This window comes from Gasterosteus aculeatus, chromosome 1 (genome assembly GCF_964276395.1).
Source record: "Gasterosteus aculeatus chromosome 1, fGasAcu3.hap1.1, whole genome shotgun sequence".
Classification (NCBI taxonomy): domain Eukaryota; kingdom Metazoa; phylum Chordata; class Actinopteri; order Perciformes; family Gasterosteidae; genus Gasterosteus; species Gasterosteus aculeatus.
In genome coordinates, this window is record NC_135688.1 from 266844 (window position 1) to 287187 (window position 20344).

A 20344-nucleotide genomic window follows, 5' to 3' on the forward strand; every position below is an offset into this window, starting at 1 on the left:
GGTGATCGGCTGCAATCTGCCGTCCCTGGAGGACTTGTTCGCTTCCAGGTCTCTGAAGCGAGCTAAAAAGATCGCGGCCGACCCCTCCCACCCCGGACATAAACTGTTTGTGCCCCTTCCATCTGGCAGGAGGCTGAGGTCCATCAGGACTACGACCTCCCGCCACACGAACAGTTTCTTCCCGTCGGCAGTCGGGCTCATCAACAGAGCCCGGTCCCCCACTGACTGACTATAACACTCCACCGGTCACTCCCCCTCACACTGCACATGCCACTTTAACTGCAATTCATCACTTTGTCACTTGTCACTTTGTCTCTTGTCTGTTACTTGTTTGTTAGTGCACTTTATGCTTAATACTTTTCTTTTTAACTTTTTAATATTTAAAATTTGTTTAACTTTATTCCCTTGTTTTTTTACTAACCCATAGCCTTAGCCTTATTCTTACTAACCCATTGCATTAGCATTTCATTCCACTTTATTTTATTACCTGTGCACTGTTGTCTTGTCTGTCTACTGTCGCGCACTAACCGCCAAGACAAATTCCTTGTATGTTTGACATATTTTGGCCAATAAATGTTTCCTGATTCCTGATTCCTGAGAAGAGCAGAGGGGAAAGAACGCAGCCTTGGGGGGAACAGGTGCTGATGGTCCGAGAGGCTGAGACATGTTTCCCCAGCTTCACGTGCTGCTTCCTGTCAGACAGGAAGTCTGTGATCCACTTGCAGGTGGAGTCGGGCGGTGCAGCTGGGAGAGTTTGTCCTGCAGCAGAGACGGGATGATGGTGTTGAAGGCAGAGCTGAAGTCCACAAACAGGATCCTGGCGTAGGTTCCTGGGGAGTCCAGATGCTGGAGGATGTAGTGGAGGGCCATGTTGACAGCATCGTCCACAGACCTGTTGGCTCTGTAGGCGAACTGCAGGGGGTCCAGGAGGGGGTCGGTGAGGGACTTCAGGTGGGTCAGGACTAGCCGTTCAAAAGACTCCATGACTACAGAGGTCAGGGCGACGGGCCTGTAGTCATTGAGTCCTGTGATCCTGAGCTTCTTGGGAACAGGGGTGATGGTGGAGGCCTTGAAGCAGGCTGGTACGTGGCAGGTCTCCAGGGAGGTGTTGAAGATGTCAGTGAACACTGGAGACAGCTGGTCAGCACAATGCTTCAGGGTGTGAGGGGAGACGGAGTCCGGACCGGCTGCCTTACGGGGTTTTTGTCTAATTCTAATTCTAATGATATAATATTATTATAATATAATATAATAATTATAATATAATATAATACTATATTATTATTATTATGAAATCGGAACAAAACAGCAATATTCTCCTGATTTTGCCTAATCTTTTAGCACCTTAAGTCATTGCAACTGACACGACAACTTCATCCCCCAGAATGCCCGGCGCTGTCGCATATAGACGCATGCGCGTCCGCGACAGTCTGTCCAAGGCCGGGTATCATGGCGACGTACGTGGACATCCTGAAGAGCGAGTTTCCAGAGATAGACACGGAGGTTTTCAACTACATCACGGGCAAGTATCGGGGGACAGAGCTGCTGTCTACGGGGACAGAGCCGTGGTGTGCCGGTCCAGCGGAGCCGTTAACCAGCCTGTTATTCGGCTAGCGCTAGCTCGCAGCTACAAAGCTAAGGAGCTAGCGTGGCTAATGCTAACCGGGACACCGGGTAGCACGGCGTGGCTCATTCCGGGTTCCTGGACCTGAAACCGGCCTAATTTGAGTGTATCGAACCCCCGAACACACACCGGGGTGATACCTTTATATTCCAGTTTTATCAGCAGTACTACACGAGAAAAAACGGTTTTATATGAGGCATTACGGCCATATTGTAGGAAAGAGTACATGAGGATCATAGGACAAAACTGTTGCAGGGAGTATTACTTCGCTAGTACAGGTGAAGTACACTAGTGTCGTAGGAAGTGCTACGAGAATGTTACAGAAGTTATTACAGCATTATTTAGGAAGTATTACAACAGTAATATGGGTAGTAGTACTAGTATTATAGTAAGTATTGCGTCAGTCAGTCAGTCAGTCATTTAGTACATCACTATTTTAGAAAGTATTTTAAGAAGTACTGCACAGTGGGTTCAGGTGTGGTAGGAGGTTTCTGCCGGTGTGAATGTGTCCTGTTTGTGTTTCAGGAGTGTTGGACAGCTGTGGAGGAGACTTTGAGGATGGGGACGAGGTGTACGAGGCCGTGGGAGGAGTCCTACAGGAGGTCTCTGCTGACAGTAAAAACGAAGACGACGTCAGAGAAATCTGTTTCCAGATGTTCAACACTCTGAAACTGTAAGTCAGTGAGAACGTTGCGTTTTTGTCTGTAATCTCACATTTCTAGGTTAATGCACATTCCCACTGGGTTGTCATGGAGATGACCGTGTCTTGTCATGGGGAGTAACCCCATTGTGTGCGTTGAACAGGAACAACCATCATGGCACTCAGAGGCAGGTGTTGCTGGACGCTCCAGTTCAGCTCTCTCAGATATCTGCAGAAAACGGTGAGAAACATAATTATTAGGGGTGTAACGATTCATCCACTGAAACGATTAATCGATTTATATTCCTGCGATCCAACTGAATCGATCTGTGCTCCGCAAATCGATTACAAATCGATTGAAATGGTACATAATCGATTTGTATCGTTACTTGGAAGCTGCACATTGGATTTAAGCACAAACGGTATGGATGTGCACTTTGGACACGTTAAACGTTACTGGATTCAGTCTGCCTGTCTGTGACGTCATCAGTACGCAGCGGCAGCCGCGCGAAACTCTGAACAACTACACACGGCGTGGAGGAGACGACTGCGAGCGAGACATTTACAAACCAACGTATCGATCCAGTGGAAACATTTGGGCTTTTGCAAACACGGAGGTGTTCTAAATAAGTCGCTCGCTGTTTGTAGAATATGTAGAAGACAAATAAAAAACCACGGAAACACAAGGAATCTTTCCGGCCGTCTACTAAGGCGCCGTGGGATTAAACAACGGCGACAGTCAGGACCTCTAGCAGCGTCACCGCTGCAGCAGCAGCAGCAGGTAACTCAGCTCTGCAGACGCCTCAGGCCTCCAGCACCAAACTCATCACAGTAACAAGTTCATCTGTAAAGACGTGCGGCCCTACGATGAGGTGTCTGTGAATTGATCCAAACATTGTTTAATTATTGTGTCATGTTTACATTGAAAATGGTTGCACAATAAAAGGTTAATACATTTGCCATCAATTGTCGTTTGCTTGTTTATAATATCCATAATTCATTTAAACCGGATTTCCTTAAAGGAAACAACAGGGATCTCAGAAACTTTGCCTGCACTGTGCAGTAAAGTTACTGAATCAATTTCAAGTCACTGAATCGAATCGTTCTAAATTGTCCATGAATCGAATCGGCAACCATGAATCTCGAATCGTTGTTAAAATGAATCGTTACACCCCTAATAATAATAATACATAAACTCACTCGGCTCATTTTAAACTTTTAACAACATTTCATGTAAACTGTAAAATATTTGCGTCAGTTTGTGCAGCAGAAGACGTTCAAGGAATCTGGATGATGAAACGTGGTCAGAACACAGTGAGTCCCCCTCGTGACAAGCAGCTGATTGGTGGATGTAAACATGTAACTGTCATTAAACGCATCATATCCTGTCTCTCTTCAGACGGTGGACGCTAAGAAACTGGAAAAGGCCGAGGCCAAGCTGAAAGCTAAACATGATCGCCGCAACGAGAAGGACGGCCTGAAGCCTGCTGCTCCACTGTGAGTACCTGAACTCGCCTGTACTCAACTACTCGCCTGTACTCAACTAGTCACCTGAACCCGCCTGTACTCAACTAGTCACCTGAACCCGCCTGTACTCAACTACTCGCCTGAAACCGCCTGTACTCAACTACTCGCCTGAACCCGCCTGTACTCAACTAGTCACCTGTACTCAACTACTCACCTGTACTCAACTACTCACCTGAACCCGCCTGTACTCAACTAGTCACCTGTACTCAACTAGTCGCCTGAACCCGCCTGTACTCAACTAGTCGCCTGAACCCGCCTGTACTCAACTAGTCACCTGTACTCAACTACTCGCCTGAACCCGCCTGTACTCAACTAGTCGCCTGAACCCGCCTGTACTCAACTAGTCGCCTGTACTCAACTAGTCGCCTGTACTCAACTAGTCACCTGAACCCGCCTGTACTCAACTAGTCACCTGTACTCAACTACTCGCCTGAACCCGCCTGTACTCAACTAGTCACCTGTACTCAACTACTCGCCTGAACCCGCCTGTACTCAACTAGTCACCTGTACTCAACTACTCGCCTGAACCCGCCTGTACTCAACTAGTCACCTGAACCCGCCTGTACTCAACTAGTCACCTGTACTCAACTAGTATCCTGAACCCGCCTGTACTCAACTACTCGCCTGTACTCAACTACTCACCTGAACCCGCCTGCACTCAACTAGTCACCTGAACCCGCCTGCACTCAACTAGTCACCTGAACCCGCCTGTACTCAACTAGTCACCTGTACTCAACTAGTCACCTGAACCCGCCTGTACTCAACTAGTCACCTGTACTCAACTAGTCACCTGAACCCGCCTGTACTCAACTAGTCGCCTGAACCCGCCTGTACTCAACTAGTCGCCTGAACCCGCCTGTACTCAACTAGTCGCCTGTACTCAACTACTCACCTGAACCCGCCTGTACTCAACTAGTCACCTGTACTCAACTAGTCGCCTGAACCCGCCTGTACTCAACTAGTCGCCTGTACTCAACTACTCACCTGAACCCGCCTGTACTCAACTAGTCACCTGTACTCAACTAGTCGCCTGAACCCGCCTGTACTCAACTAGTCGCCTGTACTCTACTAGTCGCCTGAACTTGCCTGTGTTGTCTCTCTCAGAGTGCTGGAGGAGGCGTCGGCCAGTCAGGCCAGCAGTAAGAAGGACAACCGAGTCGACCAATCAGGGAAGAACCGCGGCTACGATATCCGCATTGAGAACTTTGATGTGTCCTTTGGAGAAAGGTGAGTTCATTAATGTTGCGTATGCGATTGACCTGAGATCAAACACACCTCTCTGATTCAAGTCGGTACATAATGAGTTTATGATGACCCTACCCCCCAGGTGTTTGCTTCAGGGGGCGGAGCTATCTCTGTCCACAGGCCGGCGCTACGGTCTGATTGGTCGTAACGGTCTTGGGAAGACAACGCTGCTGAAGATGCTGGCCAGTCGCAGCCTCCGGGTCCCCCCCCACATCTCCATCCTGCACGTGGAGCAGGAAGTGGCGGGCGACGAGACGCCGGCGCTGCAGAGCGTCCTGATGAGCGACGTGCTGAGAGAAGGGCTGCTGAGCGAGGAGAAGACGCTCAATGCTCGCATCGCCACCGGCACGTAAGAGATATATAAACATTACATCACAGAATCTTTAGTCCTGTCGCAGTTATTTATATATATAAATACATAAATTAGGGCTGTCAATAGATATAAAAAACAAAACATAATTAAAGTTTGCTTTTCTCTAAAGACTAAATCTTCTACACTAACGAGTAATCACTTTAGAAAGCGTCATCTTGGAGGTGGAACATGTGTCCTCGTGCACTTTGCTCTCAACTCTCCACCCTTTGACGTGTTGTCCCCACATTTAGCAGGACTAGATGTTGAGATGGAAGTAGCTTAGCATAGCAGCTAGAAACATGTTGGGCGCTATCAGTCCTAAAGTGGTCCGTTTGCACTCGTCCCCCTTCTGTTTGACACGTGGAGGAATTCTTCTGCTCAGATCTTCTGTCACGTTTTGCTTCCAATGCAAAACGTTCTCCATCTTCACGTCTCGCTCTCTGCATCTCACTGACTGCAGCACACATATTGCATTAATCTCGTTCACAATAATCCCATAGATGAACACGTTTTGACAGCCCTGCTGTATATATATGTATTTGTATAATTAGAGAGAAAAACATTGTCAAAGCTTATGACTGTACTTTATTCATCGTTGAAGAGTTGTTGTTTCCTCCTCAGCAGCATGTTGGGCTAAGCGAGGGTTTGTCTTGGCTTCTGTTTGTTTCAGCGCCGATGGGCTGGAGAGCATCAGACTGACGGAGATCTATGCAAAGCTGGAGGAGATCGAGGCCGACAAAGCTCCAGCCCGGTAGCTATGCTAAGCCATGCTAAGCCATGCCATGGCATGCCAATGTCATGCCAATGTGTTTCCAACTGACGTCTCTCTCATCCAATCAGAGCCTCCATCATCCTGGCCGGTCTCGGATTCTCCCCCAAAATGCAACAGCAGACTACCAAGTGAGCTACTTCTAATGCTGCAGTACAGACGTCATGTGCTACTTGGGCTGTCACAATGTCACATTGTTGTTGTGCGATTATTGCACCAACATCTATTGCGATGTGCGATATTATTGCAATTTTCAGACCATTTTATGCCTCTGATAACTTAATGACAATATAATAGCATAGTAATAAAGTACGCTATTTCAAAGAACAACGTTTTATTTGTCAGAATAGTTAGACATTAGAAGCGGAATTCAAACAAAAAAACTAATAAGTGCACGGGACACGGAGCGGGCGAAGCATCGGGCGAAGCATCGGGCGAAGCATCGGGAAGGGCGACGCGCTTCGCGGCTGCAGGGAGAGACGGAGCGGCTCGGTGCCGCTAACAATCGGCCGGGCCGGGAGGAACGCAGGGCGGCGGTCTGGGGACGGCGTCCTCCCGCCCGAAGAGGCCAACGAGCAGTCCGGAGGAAGCGACAGTAGTTCAGGTTAAAGACGGGCGGACGGTTGTTGTTTGGGTGAGATGTTCGCTTAGTTAGCTTAGTTGGGTTCACTGCTTCTCTCTCGCTCTGTGGCGTGCTGCATAAGCCCCGCCCCCCTTTCCACAAGGAAAAGGGACAGAGGATCAACTTAAATGTTGATGTTCATTTAGATGTAAAATGAATATCGCAGCACCAAAGATTATTGCACGCGATTTCAGAGCGTGTGCGATATGTCATTTTATTGCATGTTGCGACCGGCCTACGTACTACTACGTGTACTACTACGTGTACTACTACATGTAGTACTTCTACTGTCGCTCCCTCGTCCGCCCTGCTGTTCTGAGTGTTGCCGCGGTAACGTGAGGGTCTGTCTGCAGGGAGTTCTCTGGAGGATGGAGGATGCGGCTGGCTTTGGCCAGAGCTCTGTTTGGCCGGTAAGGTGTGTGTGTGTGGGTGTGTGTGTGTGTGTGTGTGTCTGTGTGTGTTCATTCATCCTTACTCACCATCTATTGTCCATGTTCGTCCTCATCAGGCCGGACCTCCTGCTGCTGGATGGTGAGTCCGATCCTCCTGTTGACATTCACACTGTAGTCTTTGGTAGGAGTACTGCTAATAGTAGCAATGGGAGTACTAGCAGAAGGACAGGTAGTGATGGGAGTACAAGTACTCGGGTAGTGGTATGTATTTGTATGACCTGTATAGTCGTTTAATGAGTACAAATGGTAGTATTGTTGGTAGTAGTCCAATGTACTGCGTGTGTGTTTCAGAGCCCACCAACATGTTGGATGTCAGAGCCATTCTGTGGTTGGAGAACTACCTGCAGGTCTGCTCCAGCAGCTACTTTAATGTTAGCGTTCCCCATTGAAAGCAGTGGGAATGCTTAGCCACGTGCTAAATGTGGATGAACGTCTCCTCCCACAGACGTGGCAGTCCACCATCTTGGTCGTATCCCACGACAGAAACTTCCTGAATGCCGTGGTAACGGACATAATCCACCTGCACTCCCAGAGGCTAGACAGTTACCGTGGCGACTACGAAAACTTCATCAAGACCAAAGAAGACCGACTGAAGAACCAGCAGAGAGAGTACGAGGCCCAGCTGCAGTACAGGCAGCATATACAGGTACTTCAATTCACTTTGTTTTGTAAAGCCCAAAATTGCAAATTACAAATGTGCCTCAGAGGGATTTACAGTCTGAACACGTACGACATCTTCTGTCCTGGAACCTTCACATCGGCTCCATCATGGGGACAAACGGGGGAGAAACCTCAGTGAGAGTCAGAGGATCCGTCTCCTGATGGACGGACTACAATGACGCCATGTGGACACAATGAACAATGTAGAAGATGAACACATTCAGTTCATATGACAGAGATGATTCAAATCATTGCGAGTAGTAAGCAGGACCACTGCAGGACCACCACCATCAGATAGAACCACCATCAGATAGAACCACCATCACATAGAACCACCATCACATAGAACCACCATCCACAGAAGCCATGGGGAAGATTTTAGGAAAGGGCAATGTTGGTTTATGATGACAGTAATAGTAATATGATTAATATTACTATATATTAATATCTACGGAGACCTGCGAGGCGAGAAAGCACAACAAGCTCCGGGGAAGAAGCTGAATTAGTGATGTTCATTAATAAAACGTGAATTATGGTAGAACGAGAGCGTGAGAGAGGAGCTCGGTGTGTCCTAAGAAGTCCCCCGGCAGTCTAAGCCTATAGCAGCTTAACTAAGGGCTGGTCCGTCTAACCTGAGCCAGCCCTAACTATAGGCACAATCAAAGAGGAACGTTTTACGTTTTACTTTAAAAGAGCTGAACGAATCTGCCCCCCGGACTGAAAGTGGAACCTGGTTCCACCAAAGAGGAGCTTGATAACTGAAGGCTCTGGTCCCCAGCCTACTTTTTAAAACCATAGGAACAACAAGTAACCAGCATCTATGGAGCGCAGCTGCCTTGTAGGACAATAAGATGTTACAAGCTCTTGAGATACGACGGTTCCTCACCAGAAATCCAGTCCAGAAGTAACAAACGTATTAAGTCATTTTTCTGCATCACTTTGAGACAAAGTTCCTGATTTTCACTACTACTGCAGTACAGGTAATATGTACAGGTACTACCAGCGGCGTATTTGTCTAATACATTCATGAGGTTTGGTGTGTTTTTCCCAGAATGCAATGTGCTTGTGTTCCAGGTGTTTATCGACAGATTCCGGTACAACGCTAATCGAGCAGCTCAGGTGCAGAGCAAGCTGAAGCTGCTGGAGAGGCTGTGAGTATTCACACCTGCTGGACGCCTGTCAACCGCTTCCTGTGGGGGGGTAGTCTGTCCGCTGCGAGTACTAGTACTCTTCCAGGTACTTGTACACACTGTGAATCCTACCTGAACACGTGGTTTCCTCTGCAGACCTGAGCTGAAGCCCCTTGAAAAAGAGACCGAGGTGACGTTAAGGTGAGCAGGTGAACTTCTGGAGGGTCCAGGCACCGAGGGTCTCTGGTTCTGGTCCGTCACCATGTGTTTCTTCCGCCAGGTTTCCGGATAACTTTGAGAAGTTGTCTCCTCCCATCCTGCAGCTGGATGAAGTGGAGTTCTACTACTCTCCCGACCGCCCGCTCTTCTCCGGCCTCAACGTGTCCGCTGACCTCGAGTCTCGCATCTGCATCGTACGTGTCACCAGCAGCTGTGTCACGTGACACCATTTCTAAACTTCATTGATCTGAGTAGGAGGAAGAGCTCAGTGGCTTTACTCTGTGCTCACTGTTCAGAGCTCTGTGCGTCTCTTGCGTTTGGTCCAGATAACACGGATGTTCTGACATGGACACAATGACTCTTTATTTTACCGGCAGGTCGGTGAAAACGGCGCCGGTAAAACAACCGTCCTCAAACTGCTGATGGGCGAGTTGACGCCGGTAGGCGGAGTCAGACAGTCTCACAGGTAAGACCACGGACCAGCTGCCTTCACTACGAACCAGGGAACGAAAGTTTATAGTTTGGTTCAGGGAACCTTTACTCAGGTTGGAGAACATATTACTTGTTTGTTGGTTCTTTTCAGTAACGATTAGTGTTTAGGTTACTGTCTACACGTGTTCCTTTTCCACTAACACATCCCGAAAAAGTGAGTAAAAGCTTCAACGAGCTGTTGACGTTTGTTCTGGTGGTTCTGGTTCCTTTCAGGAACCTGAAGATCGGATACTTCAGTCAGCATCATGTGGACCAACTGGACCTCAACGTCTGTTCTGTGGAGCTGCTGCTCAACCGGTTCCCTGGTAACCACGACAACCACACCCACACAACGCCGAGGAGCGACCACGCAGCGTTGTGATTGGCCGATTGTCTTTGTTTCTCAGGTCGGACGGAGGAGGAGTACCGGCACCAGCTGGGCGGGTACGGGATCACCGGGGAGCTCTCCACCAGGCCGGTGGCCAGTCTGTCAGGAGGGCAGAAGAGCCGGGTGGCCTTCGCGCAGATGACCATGCCATGGTAACCGAACGCTCAGCCTGTAGCTGCTAGTGGTGATGACCACCATGATGACGACGCTGTTGCCTCTTTCCTTCAGTCCAAACTTCTACATCCTAGATGAGCCGACCAATCACCTGGACATGGAGACCATCGAGGCTCTGGCCAAAGCGCTCAACAAGTTCAGAGTAAGTGTGAGACGTCGAACATCACGATGACATAAAGACGAGAAGCAAAGTATCGTCTCCAGAGTCGCTAAAAGTCCTGTGTGACCTCTTTTGTCTTTTTGGACTATTTTGTGAACCATTGACTCTCTGTTGATGTTTTGCTCACAGCTGCATCCTGAGGGCTCCTGCACGAAACCAGGATAAGGATTAAGTCGGGATATTCTCGTTATCCTGGATGAATTTAGCTTTGATTAAGCCCAGTAACCATGGCGATGTATTCTTTGCAGCTAGCCTGCTCCAGACCAGGCTAACAGATTTATTTCCATTAACATGCATTACTTGTAACATGCATTACTTGTAACATAATAATACATTTTATTTATATAGCGCTTTACATGGTAGGCTCATTAGCACATAAAACAAGCATATTAAAACCGTCTACAACTTTCCTGTAAGTAGATATTTTTAGACCCTTCGTCATTCCGTCGGTCAGCGATTGTCTAACAGGCTTTTCTCTGTTTAATTACAGCTGCGTTTTTCCCTTTTTGCATATTAGAGGCTTCACCTCCTCAGAAGTTTCCATAATTAGTTGCTGCTCAGCGGGTTAAAAATATGCTGCGCGCGTCTTCTCCATCTGTGCATCAGTAGATGTGTGATGGACACCGTGGTCTACTTAAGCGTGAACGTGCACTCGATAGACATTGACTATCAAATCTGCAGCAGGACTCGTTCAGCTCGTCTGCAGGCGGAGGTCATTCATGGAGGTCTGGCTTGTAGTTGGTGAGGTGTTTGTCTCCAGACCGAAGCAGAGTCACTTGCTGAGAACTGTTGTTGGAGTTTCTCAGAGTCGTTTAGCGTCTCACCGTCTTGCTGAACTTGTTTTGACTCTGTGTACAAGTCTTTGTCCCCGCTCCTAACGGCCTGGTCCTTCTGCAGGCGTAGTGTTCTGAGTCCCGCTGTGAAGCAGGTTTGTGGTTGTAACTCACCCTGGTGCATGATGGTACACAGCTGTCCTCACAGAAGCCTCTGTGAACTCATCCACACTGTCAGTAGCCTCCTCCTCATCCCGGCTCGGCAAACGTGCAACCCATTAAGATCACACTAAGTCGAGCTGCGCTTTTCACTACTGGCTTTCTTTATTCTGCTTGAGTGTCTCACCCTGGTGGATGTGATTTGTCCAGGGCGGCGTGGTGCTGGTGTCCCATGACGAGCGTCTTATCCGCTTGGTGTGTAAGGAGCTCTGGGTGTGTGAACACGGGAAAGTGGGACGCATCGACGGCGGCTTCGACGAGTATCGAGACATCCTGCACGAGCAGTTCAGAAAGGAGGGTTACCTGTGAGGCCACGCCCACCACAGACAGACCACGCCCGCAAACAACACAACAGCCAATGAGCTGTCGGAGCAGACTGGAGGACGTCTCTGAACTGATGATGATGATCTGTTGCCAGCTGATTGGTCGTTCCGGTTTACCCTGTGAGGTCACAGTGAACCCTGGAGAAGGAGCCATCACCACACATTTGGAGTTTATTTAACAGTATATTGAGTTAAACCTGCTTTTTTTAAATCAATTTTAAAGGATCCATAGCTATATTTCCACTCAGAGACTCAAACTTAATAAAACCATCCGATCATTTGTTTGCTTGCTTTTGTGGCTCTTTTAACGGTGACAATCTGATAATCTTAACATGTCTTCATTACTCGAGTGAGCCATAAATCAAGATGCGCCTTTTCACTTCTGCTGGATTTCCTTATTCTACTTGGTGTGTTGATCTGTAGCTGGTACCGCCTTGCCCTCCATCTGCATCCCCCAGGACACGGACCCAGCAGGACCAGAATTACCCGAGGCGTCCCAGTTTGAAGGGGTCTCACAGCAGGACCTGGATTAACTCCAGGGTCCCGTTCTGAGGGGGGCACACCGTAGCAGGTCTGGTTACTTGGGTCTGATTGGGCCTGGGTTTGGCTGGAGATTGGACCTTCGGCATAACAGCTTTTGAGTTCTGGTTCTGCATATTTATGTAGTGTACAGCAGGGAGCAGAACAGTCACTGGTTTACATAAAGACAGACTTTTAGAAGTTATTATTGTTATAATTATTTTATTTCACGCTCTTGTCGAAAAAAGCTGCAACACGAATTCGTTATGGGTTTTATTCTGAAAAATCAAAATTCCAGGCCGGAAACTCTACTTGTTGTTTACGATCCAAATCTGGTTAAACAGGTGAAAGTGACGTCTGCTGTCTTCCAAAGCATTTTTTAACATTCGCCACGATTACACGCCCCCCCCCCGGTACATGCCCCGCCCCCTACGCCACATCAGGGTCAAAAGTCAATGAGAAAAAAACCGATCGGAATGCGAAAAAACGATTTGAAAGTGAAAATAAACGTTTAGAATCTGAAAATATAAGATTTTAATCTTAACATGCCAAATATGCAACCGAAAATTATAATACAGTGATTATCAAAAATATATAAAGTGAAGATTGAAGAAAATATATTTTATTCAAAAAAATATAGAGCTGAGTCAAAACTATACTCATCCCGAGAATATTTTTCGGCCACTTATTTCTATTTTCAATACACTGTATTTTTCAACGTTCAACAACAAAACTTGTTTTTCAAATGAACAAAACTTGCAACTAGCAAACCTGGATTTGGCGCCATACTTATCAAACATAAAGAATCAATCTGATCTATATCTTTACTTAAGGTCCAATCAGACTCGTCGATCAGCTTTTCTCTTGACATCAGATATTCGGCACTAAGCGCGTGAGCTGCATTGATTGCTATTTAAATCCACTGTGACGACCCCGAAAGCTCTTATCACGTGACCCGGAAGCCGAGACCTCCAGAAGGTTCGGTCAGGAGCCGAACCTTTAAATGACCCTTTTCTGAAGGAAGTCTTGCGTCAACGTCTCCGGAACAACTCGCGGGAGCCGCTTTTAATAAACACGTATGTTTGATGATCAATATCCGTCTAAACAATAAAAGTAGAAACAGTAAAACTAAAGTGGTTTTAAAGGGTTTATTGGCGCGTGGTAATAAGCGCGTGTATATGATCATTGTCTCTGCGCCGTGTAGCATCGTGTCAGGATGGCCGAGCGGTCTAAGGCGCTGCGTTCAGGTCGCAGTCTCCCCTGGAGGCGTGGGTTCGAATCCCACTTCTGACATAAACTTTTTGAGCCTTTTTATAAAACCAAGAACATTATATAAGGTTTCTTTCTGCCCCCCTCAGAGTCCTGCAGGCAAACAAGTCCTGAAGGGACGGCAGATTGCAGCCAGTTCCCCTCTGCAGAGCCAGATAGCAGATACGACAGCGTTGTATAATAACAATAGTGATGATAATAACATTAATACAAAAAATATGTTGATAACCTGTGAATCTTTGGTTTAGGTTTTAGGTTGGTGAAAATATATTTATGACTATGATTGGATCATTTAGTCCTCATTGCGTCATCATATAAGGGACGGTGCTGGTGATGGATCGCTGGTCTAAGTGAGATGTGTCCTGCAGGTCATGGCGGTCTCCGAGGTGCGGCCCGGTTTGTTCCTCAGTGGTTTGGACTCGGCTCTGAAGCTCAGTGTTCTGACCAGCAGGAACATCTTGCTCATCGTCAACGCCAGTGGTCTGGAGGACGTCCCCTACCCTGAGCGGGAGGGCATGGGGATCCTACAGGTACTGATCCAGGATCGACCCGACGAACCTCTCAGCCGCTACTTTGACCTGGTCGCCCAACGGATTCATCAGAACCAGACGGGAGGGACTCTGGTCCACTGCAGCGCCGGCCGGAGCCGTTCGCCGACTCTGATCATGGCCTACCTGATGAGGTAGATACTGAGTACACCTCAGTATACTTTAGTATCTACCATGTGTACTTCATAGTCAAAGTGTCCCTGAGCAGGACACCCAACCCCTAATTGCTCCATGGGTTCTAACCATGGAGCAATTAGGGGTTGGGGGTTTAACCGCTTTAACCATGGGTTAAAATGCAATGTAAGTCGCTTCGGATAAAAGCGTCAGCTAAATGACCGGTAATGTAATGTTAGATACTGACTGTGATGTCACAGCACACCTTACTGGGGCTCTGCTCTGCAGGTTTGAAGGTCTTAACCTCCGGAGGGCTCACGAGCTGGTTCTAGACCAGCGTCCCTTCATCCGACCCAACGGCGGGTTCTGGAGGCAGCTAATGGACTACGAGAAGAAGTTGCTCGGCAGGAACACGGTGAGGATGACGAGGACACCCAGCGGGGTCCTGCCTGAGGCGCTGCAGGACTCTGAGGACTCAAACTCACAACCAGAATACTGCATCAACATCTGAGAGGAGCATATCGGTTCTTTATTATTAAAGCTCTTGGCTCAGCGTCATCAATTCCGCTCTGTGGCTCACTAGTTCCTACTGAAGACATTGATGTTAATGTTACGATGAGAAACTAATTGGTCTGGAAGCAGAACCAGGACCAGGAAAGGTTTTCTGAAGGGACTCTGGTGAGAAGCGACAGACCGCTTTAGTCCACAGGGGGGCGCCACAATCAGCATCACTTAAAGATCAGCAAGGCAAAAAAAAGGCAACTTTATTTGTGAAAAAACATTTCACATTTAAACAACAAAGCCACGTGCCTCACATCCAGCCCGGGTCGCTTTGGAATGACATTAAACGCGTCCGTTAGTAAGCGAGGAACGCTAATTAGCATTGCCAATAGTTTGGGTCATCATCCGCGTTAAGACGACGCAGACGTGACGTCATTTGTTTTTTAATCAATGGCGCGCGATCTCCTCCCTGATCGAGATTGATGACTATTAGAAGTTTGTTTTTCTCAGACTAAATCTTATAAATGAACAGAATTTAGACACTTGCAGGTGGAACACGTTGAACTACGACTCTTCCTGTCGTCCTCGTTCACTTTGCTCTCATCTCTCCATCATTGGACGTGTTTGAAGTGCCAACAATGTCCCACATTTAGCCAACGTTTTCAAACCACTGTCGTTTAGGGACACCCTGGTGGTCCTCTGCAGACTGTGTGTGTACTGATGAACCACTAAAACTGGATCCAGAACCAGAAGGACCCTTTAGAACAAACACACTATGGCAGCAGAGTAAAAAATAAAAAAAGACAAATGAAGTTTATTGCGACATCAGAAAGACAATGACATGTGTGACGTCATTAGATAAGATGATCAGTCTGTCTGGTCAGTGAAGGACTCTGGGTAATATAAAGAGGGGTTGCTGGTCTCAGTACTGGAAGCTCCTTTTGGTCTGGATGTCGTCCAGGATCTGCTGCAGCTCCTCGTCTTCAAAGCGACCCTCCACACTGAAAACACAGGGGAGGAAAGGGGTTGTTGGTATTTTCCCCAGTTCAGATCTGGTTCCGGTCCCAATCGGATCGGACTCACCTGGGGATCAGGGCTTTTGCCTCTTCGGCTGCTTCCGGACACAGATTGGCCAAACTGGCCAACTCAAACTTGTGTAGCTTCTTCTGCAGCAGAAGACTGAAACGGAGAGGTGGGGGTGATCAGAACCCAGTCAGAACCACATCAAAACCGTAGATAGCAGTGCAGGGCTCACCTGCGCACGGCGGTGATGGTCTCCCGGTTCTTGAAGCGGCTGAACCGGGCCGTGTAGTTGAGCGTCTTCATGAAGACCTCGGAGAGCTCCTGCTCGTCCTCGGCGCTCTCGTTCTGCTGCTTCCGGTGTTCCAGCAGCATGTGGACCTCTGAGTTCAGCAGGGTCTCTGAGCTCTCGAACTCTGGGGGGCAATCAGAGGGCAGCACGAGTTACATTGGAAGTATTAATGCCACTGTACTGTACAACTACTCTAGTCGGGCATTTGACATACCTTTATATTAGCTAATACAAATATATACACGTACATACAGACACGTGTACATTAAGTATACATATTTATAGATGCATATGTCAGAGACCTTTAGGAAACAGCAGCTGCGACGCGTCTTCTTCGACGTCTCCAACATGAGCAGAAGCAGCGCTTCCTCCCGCCGCCATGACACACGACGACACAACAGCTACCAGCTAGCGGCTAACAGCTAACAGCTAACTGTGAGCGTCATCTGAGGGGACAAACAGCGGCGGAGAGGAGCGCCGGCAGCCGCTACCAGAGGCGTTAAACGGACTGTCGGAGATCTCCGACGGGGATCGGGGGGACTCTGCGGATCAGTTGAATCACGGAACAGCGTTCAGCTTACAGACTGCGGCTACGGGAAAACAAAGGCAAACACTTCCGGCTGTGACAACTATCACTTCCGCTTAATGGTTGCCTTCCTTCAAAGTAAAAGCAGCAGTCCACAGTGCATTCTGGCGGGACCCCGGTCCGACATTTTTGTTTTCTTTATATTTTCTTTGTATTGGTTCTGATATTTATATATATATATATATATGTATATATATATGTATATATATATATATATACATATATATATATATATATATGTATATATATATATATATGTATATATATATATATACATATATATATATATATATGTATATATATATATACATATATATATATATATATATATACATACACACACATATATACATATATATATACACACACATATATACATATATATATATATATCGTATATGATATTGCTATTCATTATTTTACAGTGCTCTACTTTTCATGCTGTCTTTGTTGTTTGACTGAATATATTTAGCGTTATGTTTTATTCTTAAAAGTGAAGGATGTTTTTGAAATAAACATAACAGAATATCTAACCAAAGTAAAATGAAAAAGACTGCGTTGGCCGGGAATCGAACCCGGGTCAACTGCTTGGAAGGCAGCTATGCTCACCACTATACCACCAACGCTGATGTTGAAATCTAGATAACCATTCAGTATACAAAAACATTTACTATAGGTTAGTAAAATGGGTTAGTTTAAAAATAACGGAATAAAAGTTAAAGTTAAAAATGTTTAAAAATAAAAAATGAAGTGCACCAGCGAACAGAAAGTGACAAGTGAAAGTGACATGTGCAGAATGATGGGGGGAGTCAGTCAGTGGGGAACCGGCTCTGTTGATGAGCCCGACTGCCGACGGGAAGAAACTGTTGGTGTGGCGGGAGGTCTTAGTCCTGATGGACCTCAGCCTCCTGCCAGACGGAAGGGGCACAAACAGGTTTTGTCCGGGGTGGGAGGGGTCGGCTACCATCTTTTTAGCTGCTTCAGGGTCCTTGTAAGAATACGTGTTCAAGATTTGGAGCCTGGTCGGGGTTATCAAAAATTCAGCCGAACGACTTCTCTCGTTCTGGGAGATTTATTTGTCAGATCACAGGTCAAGTATCAGCGCTGCGTTTGCAAAGGCAGGAGCAGTTCAGGCAGCACACAGGCCGGAAGAACAACTAACATCAGCAAGAACATCATGTTTTATAACCCTTGAAAGACAGAGAAGGAAAGATTTCTATTGGCCCTAAACTGGCGTAGAGGAGGACCTTCCACCTCCCGCATCTAAGATCCGGTCACATCCAATATCCAGACTCCTGACTTAACGTAAACATCAGCGAACACAGTGTGTATGTTGAATAGTGTTGGTGTGTCTCTAACCCCCCTTAGGCTGGTAAATCTGCTAGTTGACCCGCAGACCTTACATTCCTCAGCCAGGACAGAAACTGACTCCCCATCCTGTCAGACTCGTGTCTGCCTGCTCGGCACATCCTGCTTCCCCCTTACCTAACTCTTAAATCAAGACTAGACAGCGAACCCCCAACTAAGACCATGAAAAGAACTTTTGATTATCATCCTGGAAGCGAACAAGTCCTGCAGGGACGGCAGATTGCAGCCGATCAGCCTCTCTGCAGAGCGGAGGACACGCTGCAGCCTGCCCTTGTCCTTGGCTGTGGCTGCAGCGTACCAGACGGTGATGGAGGAGCAGAGGATGGACTCCATGATGGCCGTGTAGAAGTGGACCATCATCTCTTTGGCAGGTTGGATTTCTTCAGCTGCCTCAGGAAGAACAACCTCTGCTGAGCCTTCTTGGTGATGGAGCTGATGCTCAGCTCCCACTTGAGGTCCTGGGTGATGATGGAGCCCTAAACAACAAAAAGCGAAGCGCACCGTGGCAGCCGCCGTCGGTGCCATGTTTACATGTTTATATCAGCCAGATGTGCGGCTTTACATTCTCCTATGTGCTGATTTACTGATTAGCCTTGTTTCACATGCTAGCTAACGTTAGCTAAAATGAGCTCGTATTCGCTTAAACTAAGGTTAGATTTTTGTAGTATGCATTTCGGGACTACAAACTCAAAGATGTATGTGCGAGTTCAGGTACTTGTTAGTAACACTGCTGGGGAAGCTTTTATATGTTTAAATGCGTCCACATGGTTTTAGTTGCATGTATGCGTGCTCCTGTTGTTATAGCAAACTCATACCACAGGATAGTCTCTCCCAGTTAGCCTACTGCCTACTACCTATCTTGAAATATGTAGGCCATGATGGGGTGAGATGTAGCCTAGGTGGTAGTAGACTTCACATATTCACAAGGCTGTGATTGGTCCGCTAACTACGTTCTTTACGGAGTCTCACATTCCCGCTTTCATAGCCCGATACGGCCATTATTAAAACGTCACTCCTTGTAAAATGACTTCCTGGGATACTGTCCTGATCACAGGAAACCACGTCCCAGTTCAAAAGGTCACAGACCTTCTGTCCACTCACTTTGGAATTTTTCCGACAAGAAATGATGAGAGAAAGAAAATTGTTTGCTAAGGGACAGACAGCGGATTGTTGTATTTGTGAGTACAGTGTCCACTGTTCTCGAATCTAAGGTGACGGTGGAGGGCAGCCTTCATGTTGTAGTCTCGTATTTTTTAAGCTTTTAGCAGTTTTTAGCTCTCAGTTCTCTGGTTACCAGGGAATAACTTTTGAACACCGTACCACTTAGCTTAGAAGAGTCTTCAATGCTGCCCGGTTTGCTCCACAGCGGCCGGTCTTCTCATACCCGGCTGCCAGCACGAGCCCACCGTTCACCCTGCCGTGATGCTTCCGTCCGGTTAGCAGACCTGGGTTGGTCTCTGCTAGCCAGGTTGACCTCCATTCTCTGGTCCAGAAGGTTGTCAGGCTAACAAGCAGGTAGCCCTCCAAACCGCAACGCAATGTCGCTGCACAACTCAAAGCCCACTACATCTCCAAAGATCTGGTCCAGCCATTTCAAACCGGTTGATTTTATTACATCTTAAACAAATGATATTACATTAACTCTGATTCATTGAGATGAGCATAGCACCTCAAATAAACTGTTGACTTCTTTGTTTGTGATGCAGAAAAGAGCGGAAAGCTGACTACTTTGTAGCCCCGTAATGCTACCTGTGCTTCTTTGTGCTGCCCGAGGCCCCTTAATGCGACCTGTGCTTCTTTGTGCTGCCCGAGGCCCCTTAATGCTACCTGTGCTTCTTTGTGCTGCCTGAGGCCCCTTAATGCGACCTGTGCTTCTTTGTGCTGCCCGAGGCCCCTTAATGCTACCTGTGCTTCTTTGTGCTGCCTGAGGCCCCTTAATGCGACCTGTGCTTCTTTGTGCTGCCCGAGGCCCCTTAATGCGAGCGGGGACAATGGTGATTTAAACACAACGCACAGCTTACTGGCCAACCTTACCTAACGTTGTACACATTACCGTCAGAGGTCATCTGAAGGTCACAGCTCTGCATATTGTCCTCGTTGTGGTGGACATGATGATGGAGTATGCCATGTTTACAGTATTGTTGGACAGTAGTGAGTCCTGGAGGAGCTCCACCAACACCAGAACAAACCCCGGAGGATTCTGCGGACACTGAAGGCTCCGAGCGGCTTCACTAATGAGCCAATTAGCAACCGCGCCCTGCGTCATGGGAGGGACGTGCTACTGTTTGGCCACAAGATCTCAAGACAACAAAGTGAGAATATGAACTTTGTGTTATTGATGGAGACGTAAAGAAATAAAAAGAATACTCTAATATGAAA

General features: G+C 47.3%; 3 protein-coding genes and 2 non-coding genes across 5 annotated transcripts; 3 read left to right on the top strand and 2 right to left on the bottom strand.

Moving 5' to 3' along the window:
- The first annotated feature begins 1388 nt into the window (after positions 1-1388).
- Positions 1389-12028, top strand: abcf3 (ATP-binding cassette, sub-family F (GCN20), member 3). Its single transcript, XM_040183391.2, has 21 exons — positions 1389-1522; positions 2150-2297; positions 2429-2505; positions 3523-3578; positions 3664-3761; positions 4896-5018; positions 5119-5385; positions 6059-6139; positions 6229-6288; positions 7133-7189; positions 7288-7310; positions 7523-7578; positions 7677-7877; positions 8966-9042; positions 9178-9222; positions 9302-9434; positions 9618-9706; positions 9946-10037; positions 10119-10251; positions 10328-10415; positions 11576-12028. The coding sequence occupies exons 1-21, from the start codon at positions 1450-1452 to the stop codon at positions 11732-11734; spliced, it is 2136 nt and encodes a 711-aa protein (XP_040039325.2). The 5' UTR covers positions 1389-1449; the 3' UTR covers positions 11735-12028.
- A 1003-nt stretch (positions 12029-13031) lies between these two features.
- Positions 13032-14756, top strand: LOC120823570 (dual specificity protein phosphatase 14). The gene is made up of 3 exons (XM_040183665.2): positions 13032-13343; positions 13905-14218; positions 14487-14756. The coding sequence occupies exons 2-3, from the start codon at positions 13908-13910 to the stop codon at positions 14707-14709; spliced, it is 534 nt and encodes a 177-aa protein (XP_040039599.2). The 5' UTR covers positions 13032-13343; positions 13905-13907; the 3' UTR covers positions 14710-14756.
- On the top strand, positions 13478-13560 carry trnal-cag (transfer RNA leucine (anticodon CAG)). The gene has a single exon. It is a non-coding gene; the product is annotated as a tRNA-Leu (tRNA).
- Positions 14757-15486: 730 nt separating the features above from the next.
- polr2d (RNA polymerase II subunit D) lies at positions 15487-16736 on the bottom strand. Its single transcript, XM_040183680.2, has 4 exons — positions 16314-16736; positions 15955-16135; positions 15783-15878; positions 15487-15700 (listed from the first exon to the last, which is right to left on the bottom strand). The coding sequence occupies exons 1-4, from the start codon at positions 16390-16392 to the stop codon at positions 15622-15624; spliced, it is 435 nt and encodes a 144-aa protein (XP_040039614.2). The 5' UTR covers positions 16393-16736; the 3' UTR covers positions 15487-15621.
- A 415-nt stretch (positions 16737-17151) lies between these two features.
- On the bottom strand, positions 17152-17223 carry trnag-ucc (transfer RNA glycine (anticodon UCC)). The gene has a single exon. It is a non-coding gene; the product is annotated as a tRNA-Gly (tRNA).
- Positions 17224-20344: the final 3121 nt, after the last annotated feature.

Excerpts from the sequence above, each read along its gene's own strand:
- abcf3 (XM_040183391.2), top strand. The coding sequence starts at position 1,450 with ATGGCGACGTACGTGGACATCCTGAAGAGCGAGTTTCCAGAGATAGAC. Across the intron at positions 1,523-2,149 it reads GGTTTTCAACTACATCACGG|GAGTGTTGGACAGCTGTGGA; the intron begins GCAAGTATCGGG and ends TTTGTGTTTCAG. Across the intron at positions 10,252-10,327 it reads GCGCAGATGACCATGCCATG|TCCAAACTTCTACATCCTAG; the intron begins GTAACCGAACGC and ends TCTTTCCTTCAG.
- LOC120823570 (XM_040183665.2), top strand. The coding sequence starts at position 13,908 with ATGGCGGTCTCCGAGGTGCGGCCCGGTTTGTTCCTCAGTGGTTTGGAC. Across the intron at positions 14,219-14,486 it reads ATCATGGCCTACCTGATGAG|GTTTGAAGGTCTTAACCTCC; the intron begins GTAGATACTGAG and ends TCTGCTCTGCAG.
- polr2d (XM_040183680.2), bottom strand. The coding sequence starts at position 16,392 with ATGGCGGCGGGAGGAAGCGCTGCTTCTGCTCATGTTGGAGACGTCGAA. Across the intron at positions 15,879-15,954 it reads ACCATCACCGCCGTGCGCAG|TCTTCTGCTGCAGAAGAAGC; the intron begins GTGAGCCCTGCA and ends TCTCCGTTTCAG. Across the intron at positions 15,701-15,782 it reads GCAAAAGCCCTGATCCCCAG|TGTGGAGGGTCGCTTTGAAG; the intron begins GTGAGTCCGATC and ends CTGTGTTTTCAG.